At 48.9% G+C, this 7141-nt stretch overlaps 1 protein-coding gene across 4 annotated transcripts in view; it reads left to right on the top strand.

The window, feature by feature from the left end:
- Positions 1-2332: 2332 nt before the first annotated feature.
- Positions 2333-7141, top strand: part of CLUAP1 (clusterin associated protein 1) — a 165765-nt gene continuing 160956 nt past the window's right edge. For 2 of the 4 annotated variants that reach the window (XR_012161187.2, XM_073362812.2), the window contains exons 1-2: positions 2333-2486; positions 5818-5929. Coding sequence is in view for 3 of the 4 variants with exons in the window: in XM_073362812.2 (XP_073218913.1) it covers positions 2465-2486; positions 5818-5929 (134 nt within the window). In the remaining variant the exon portion in view is untranslated. The remainder of the gene's footprint in view (positions 2487-5817; positions 5930-7141) is intronic. The other 2 variants (XM_073362813.2, XM_073362811.2) reach the window with 2 other exon arrangements.

Below are 7141 nucleotides of genomic sequence, written 5' to 3'. Positions count from 1 at the left end.
GGAAAGGATTGGGCCCAGACTAGGAAGGAGTCTAGTCTGTGAAAGAAGCTTACTGGAACATCTCTGAGGGTGAGATTTTACCTGTAATCAGTTTCTTAATGTATTAGGCTTAGACTTGCATGTTTTTGCTTTATTTTGCTTGGTGACTTACTTTGTTCTGTCTGTTATTACTTGAAACCAATTAAATTCTACTTTTTATCCTTAATAAAATCACTTTTGTTTATTATTCAACCCAGAGTAAGTGATTAATACCTGGGGGAGCAAACAGCTGTGCATATCTCTCTATCAGTGTTATAAAGGGCGAACAATTTATGAGTTTACTCTGCATAAGCTTTATACTGAGTAAAATGGATTTATTTGGGGTTTGGATTCCATTGGGAGCTGGGTGTCTGGGTGCTGGAAATAGGTGACCTGCTGAGCAGTTTTTGGTTAAAGTCTGCAGCTTTGAGGGCCTGGACCAGATCTGGGTCTGTGTTGCAGCAGGCTAGCGTTTCTGGCTCAACATGGCAGTTCTGGAGTCCCAAGCTGGCAAGGAAAACGGGCTGGCTCAGAGGTAATCTCAGCACATCAGGTGACAGACCCAAGGGGTCTCTGTGACTGAGCCTGTCACAGTCCAATCTCAGCTGGCTTGCAATCATCCTTCCTTAGAAAGATAAAATCAGGTACCTATCTTCCTCTGGCCCCCCGCTTTGAGAAAGGCCCTAATACTGCATTCAGTAGATAAAGCCTCCCAGTGATGACAAATATCCCAGAGCCCCAGCTGCTAAATTACCCCCACCCCCAAATGTGCTATGAGACTTGGAGAAGTCTGCTTGTAATCTCTCCCTCCCTGAACATATTACTTCAACCAGGGCCTAGCAAAATCAAGGGCCAGCTCTGATTATCCGACTCTTATCAGCTGTTCTCAGCCTGCTATTGGAGTACGCCTCTTAAGTATACCCCCTGGTCTTTTGTCAAAGGGTTTGGCTGGAGGGCAGAGCCGTAACTAGGCATTTTAGTGCCTGGGGCGAGCAAGCATATTTGTGCCCCTTACCATTTTTTGGTAATTTTTTCATCCCATTCAGAGGCAACATAACTATAGATAGTGAGGGGAGGGGCACAATTTAAAGCAGGGGCCCATGACCACCACACAGCAGTTTTCAAACTGTGGGGCATGATCCCCAGGGGGTGTGGTGGAATGTTTGGCGGTGGGGGTTGAGTGGCAACGCCAGGCAGCTCGGGCCAGCCCTGCATGGCGGGAGTTGGTCAGGCCAGCCCTGTGCAGTGGGACTTGGGGGAGGGAACATCACCTCCACCTCCTGACTCGCCTTAGCCGGCCACCCAGCCTGTCTTGATTGGGGGGCACAACCAAAAATATGTGGGGGGGCCCACATGCCCCTATTTTCCCTTCCCCACACATTGCCTCGGATCCCATTTTTCTGCCCCCACAGCTTTGCGCCCTAGCCGGCTATCCTGCTTGCCCTGCCCTGGTTAGAGCCCTCCTGGGGTGTCACCAGCTGGGTCTCCATCAGGCCACAAGCAGGGGTTAGCCAGGTTGGTCTCCTGCACTGGTAGTGGTTGGGTTCAGCTAAGTGTTACAAACTGTGGCCATATAACTAGTCACAATAGTCATCAGTGAGAACTGAACCTGGGGGATCTTCAGCACTAGAAGCACAAGCATCTACCACTTTAGAAAAAATGTAACACCTTTAGCTGTGAGTAAGTAGTGGATGGCTACAGTCTCTGACACTAAGCAATGGAGGCAGATGTGATTGAACCGAGACCATATAAACATCTGAACATTTAGGTTGTTCTCTACTTCACCAGAGTGATACACTCATCTCAGAATAGATTGTGGGGCTTTGAAATGGTGGAAGCTATATACTCCAAGTCTTTCAGCACATGCTCCAACCTTTGCCTCATTGATCAAAGGAAACTGAAATAATACTTTTCCCCTCTCTAGCTCTTTCCTCCAAAGATTTCAGAGCACTTTACAAACATTACTTAATTAAGCCTCCCAACATCCCAGTAAGAAATAAAGGGAACAATTCAACCCCAAAATTCCTGAAGGCATTTTTGCATGTGGATGCAAGGAATTCAGGAAAGACGTGGTTAATGGGATGTGCAGGACTCTGTCTCCTGCTGTTCCTCTGGGGAGAGTCTGGCTGGGGTGGGCGCACTGGTTGAGCAATCTCCTTCACATCCAGAGATGATACCCGGGTCTTCCGCTCCTCTGCTTCTTTCTTGCTAGTCCCCGCCCCGCGCGCACTCGTTCCCGTCTGTCCTTCAGCACCGCCCATCGTCTGAGCCCTTCGCTTTCTCCCGTAGTTTGGGCCGGGCGTAACGCCGTAGGGCGGTTGCCATAGGGACTGGCAGCGCGGCCTGGCGCAGAGGCAGGCGGTGCCAGGCGCGGCCCGGCAGTTGCTCTGTGGTTGTTCGCAAGGGCCGGAGGCGGCGGCGGCGGCGGCGGCGCCGCGGGGTCACCATGTCGTTCCGCGATCTCAGGAGTGAGGAAATCTAGCTCGGGCCCCCAGGAGAGGGAGGGAGCCGCGACCGCATGGGGGACATTGCTCCTGGGGCCCAGGCGGGGGCCTGGTGCTGTGGGGACGTGGTGGTGGGGGTGGCCGGCGCGTCGTCCTTCTGCGGTGTCAGCGCTGCGCACACTTGCTGCCCCCCTCGTGCCATGGCTACCCACCCGTCGCCTCGCCATCCCCTCCCACCCGTCCCAACCCCACCCACGCCATCGCGTCGCCAGCCCCACCCTCACCGTCGCCACCCACCCGCCCCATCGCCACCCACCCGCATCTTCTCCTCGCCAGACCATCCTCATACACTCACCCCATCCCCTCGCCATCGCCACACACCTGCCCCATCACCACCCATGCCATCGCTACACACCTGTGCCATCGCCATGCCATTGCCATCCATCCATCCCATCGCCTCGCCATTGCCACACACCCGCCCCATCACCACCCACGCCATCACCACACCATCCTCCTACACTCACCCCATCCCCTCGCCATCACCATGCCATTGCCACACACCTGCCCCATCACCACCCATGCCATCGTCATGCCATCGCTACACACCTGTGCCATCACCATGCCATTGCCATCCATCCATCCCATCGCCTCGCTATTGCCACACACCTGCCCCATCACCACCCACGCCATCACCACACCATCCTCCTACACTCACCCCATCCCCTCGCCATCGCCTCGCTATTGCCACACACCTGCCCCATCACCACCCACGCCATCACCACACCATCCTCCTACACTCACCCCATCCCCTCGCCATCACCATGCCATTGCCACACACCTGCCCCATCACCACCCATGCCATCGTCATGCCATCGCTACACACCTGTGCCATCACCATGCCATTGCCATCCATCCATCCCATCGCCTCGCCATTGCCACACACCCGCCCCATCACCACCCACGCCATCACCACACCATCCTCCTACACTCACCCCATCCCCTCGCCATCACCATGCCATTGCCACACACCTGCCCCATCACCACCCATGCCATCGTCATGCCATCGCTACACACCTGTGCCATCGCCATGCCATTGCCATCCATCCATCCATCCCATCGCCTCGCCATTGCCACACACCCGCCCCATCACCACCCACGCCATCACCACACCATCCTCCTACACTCACCCCATCCCCTCGCCATCACCATGCCATTGCCACACACCTGCCCCATCACCACCCATGCCATCGTCATGCCATCGCTACACACCTGTGCCATCACCATGCCATTGCCATCCATCCATCCGTCCCATCGCCTCGCCATTGCCACACACCCGCCCCATCACCACCCATGCCATCGTCATGCCATCGCTACACACCTGTGCCATCACCATGCCATTGCCATCCATCCATCCCATCGCCTCGCCATTGCCACACACCTGCCCCATCACCACCCACGCCACTGCCACACCATCCTTATACACCTGCTCCATCATCATGCCATCACCATCCACTCACCCCATTGCCATGCCATCGCTACACACCCACACCATTACCTCGCCATCACCATGCCAACACCAACTACCTGCCCCGTCGCCACTCATGACTGCCCACCAGCCATCATTATATCAGCACCACAAACCTGCAGTGCCCCATGCCATCATTATCCAGCTGTGCCATCACCACGCCATCGCCATACACCTGCATGGTCCACACCGTCGTTGTGTCCTTACCACACACTTGTGCCATCACCACATTGGTGTTATGCCAACTATCTCCACTGCATCATCCTGCCATTGCTGTACATCTATGCCATCACCATGTCATCATACTGCACCACCCCACACTGTCACCACACACCCACTCCATTGACACACACACACACACACATTATCACACAGTGTTATCATTCCTCATCATAGCTTCCTGATGTCATATTGCTCCATTATATTGTATCTTGCCGTCATCAGGCTAAAGCTCATCCCCACCTGATGCAGCATTCTCTTCTTGTCTAGTCTTGTTTTGCTGTATGTTGTGCCACGGCATACCATTGTGTGGCATTATTGTGCTCTCTCATGCCGTGATCGCATGACAGCCTGCTGTCACCACATAGTATCAACACAGTACATTTTGGCATCGCAGCACCTCGCCCACTGAATTGCAGCGTTCACAATATCATTCCTCTGTATTGCACTGTTATGGGGCGTATTCAGCTGGCATTGTGCTATCGTGCCATATCATAGGTTTATCACACACAGTTTTGTCTCATATCCTAATTCTGTCACATTGTGAGATCATCATGTGTCTTGCAGCATGAATATCTCACCTTGCTGCATCACAGTGACATCACACTGTTTACACTACTGCAACAAATTCTCATGTCAAAAAGTCACCACACCATAATTCTGCATCTGGCTGTGATGACATATTGTGGATTCTATGTAGACTCCAGATATGCAGGATGTGTCACCCTGTGAAAATCAGATTGATCCTACAAAATATGGGACAGAAAATGAGTTCAAGCTGTTGTAGATACCCAGGTTGCAAAGGGTTTCTACTCATTCCCGGTATGTCTGGTATGATACTGATTTTCTCAGGACAGTGATCCCAGGTCTTGTGAGGGCTGCTTTGCAGATACCTGTAGGTCTCACTGTCAGTTTTGGTCCCATATTTCGATGAACCATTGTGTTGCTGTGGGTTTACATTATGATATTGCTGGTACATGACCTTTTGTATTTGCTGCTGTAATGTGCAGGAGTCTGGAGGAAACTTCTACCTCTTTCCCTTATTGGGCATTGAACAACTGGTCAGGTGCATTGTATTTGGTTTTTTAAACTTTTCTCTGAAACATCAGGTAATGGCCTCTATCGAAGGAAGGTATCAGCGTAGGTGGGCAAGTAGTTTGTTGTGTTATTGCAGTTCCTTCAGGTAAAGACTATGGTATGTCTTTCTTTAGAGATGCTCAATGCCATTTCTTAGGGCAACTGGGAGGGTTTGCTACAGGGCGATGAAAGGCTTCCTTCCTGTGGTTGAGCGCTCCATCCACAGAGGCTGGGAGAGCATTGTTGTTATACACGACAATGGGGATGTTTGAAATCCTTAGTTGATTTTATTTTAATATTTCAGTTATTAGGAACATTTCTCATTTAAAAGTCATCTTTTTTTGCTCGTTAAAGATAATTTCCTGGTAAATTGGTATTAACTTTTTTCCTTGATCACTTCATGAATTCTGTCTATTCTAGATTCACTCTAGCACAGTGTGTTTGTTGGTAACCATAAACAGTGCATTGTGGGACTTGAGCATCTTTGCTGACTATAGTGAAAAGAAAGAATTGTTTTTGTTGTTTGTCTTTCAGATTTTACTGAGATGATGAGGGCTCTGGGCTATCCCCGACTCATCTCTATGGAGAATTTCCGCACTCCAAACTTCATGCTGGTTTCAGAGATGCTTCTTTGGCTATGCAAAAGGTTGGTGCTTTATTTCAGTGCAAGAAAAAATGTCAACTCAGTCACTGGACCTGAAGTTAGAGAGCCATTTGAAGCTGATATTTTGGAGTGGAGTTGTACTGAGTGGCTTAAAGAGGAACTTGGTGCAATTGAAATTTAGTCATTTTGAGAGCTCTACTGTTCTGAGTGCCAGATAGGAACATATGGTAATTAAGTTGGCATTTTAAGTATCAAGCTTGTGGCTTCAGTGGTCTCTATGTGCCATGGATATAATAAACTAATTTTTCCAGAGGAAAATAATGTAGATAAAGGGTAAACTAAAGGAAAAGTACGAAAAATAAAGAGTGTATTCTCCTTGAGTCCCCTTCCTCATTCACCAGTGTGAATTTCCATATTCTTTAGATTCTGTAGCAAACATACGGCATGAGGCTTGCATTGCAGGAGCTAAAGTCAGGCAGTGGAGGACTAACTGAGACTACCTTCAAACTTAGTCTTCTCTAGAGGTATTCTTTGCAAAGTGAAGTATTCTTCTCCACCTCTCCCTTGGACTGAGTTCAGCCCCACTGGCTCTTTTAAAAACTATTCCTGCAGCTAAGGCTTTGCCCCATCTTTACAGAACAGGCTCATACTTTAAAAAGAAAACTGTTACTCTGAAACGTGTCAGAGGAGATCAATGTTTGAAACGTGCAGTAATGATTTTTCCTTAATATTTCATTCTGTTTCCTCTGACTTACTACATTGCCCACAATGAAAGGCAATGGAAGAAGGAACCCCTCAGGGAGCATGGGCCTGCTCTAGTATCATTTTACTATAGTTTTCCGTCAGTGTAATGCTATTGGTTTCAAACACTTGTGAAACTGCAATGGTGGATTAAGCTATATATGTGTGTGTGTGTGTGTGTGTATTTATAATACATTAATTATATCATCAATATCAAAAAGTACTAAAATGTTCTCTTTGTGTGTGTGTATGAAAAGAGAACATTTTCTTACTTTTTCAGTTAATGATACCTTACAATATTGCAATGGGCAGAAATTTAACAAAGATCATTTTTGCTGCTTGCTTACTTTTTGCATTTCACTTAGTTTATGGTTAGTTTCAAGCAATTTTAGCTTTCTGGCTATTGTGCACTAGCTCAGTGCTGCAATTTTTGGGCTGCAAGTATTGTAGGACTGTTTAAAACTAATAAAAAAGTTTTGATTAAAACATTTATATTAATATCAAGTCTTGTGA

The sequence above is a fragment of the Lepidochelys kempii genome, chromosome 10, assembly GCF_965140285.1.
Source record: "Lepidochelys kempii isolate rLepKem1 chromosome 10, rLepKem1.hap1, whole genome shotgun sequence".
In the NCBI taxonomy this organism is placed as follows: domain Eukaryota; kingdom Metazoa; phylum Chordata; order Testudines; family Cheloniidae; genus Lepidochelys; species Lepidochelys kempii.
Note: the sequence above shows the minus strand (reverse complement) of the source record. Positions and strands in the feature narration are given on the sequence as shown.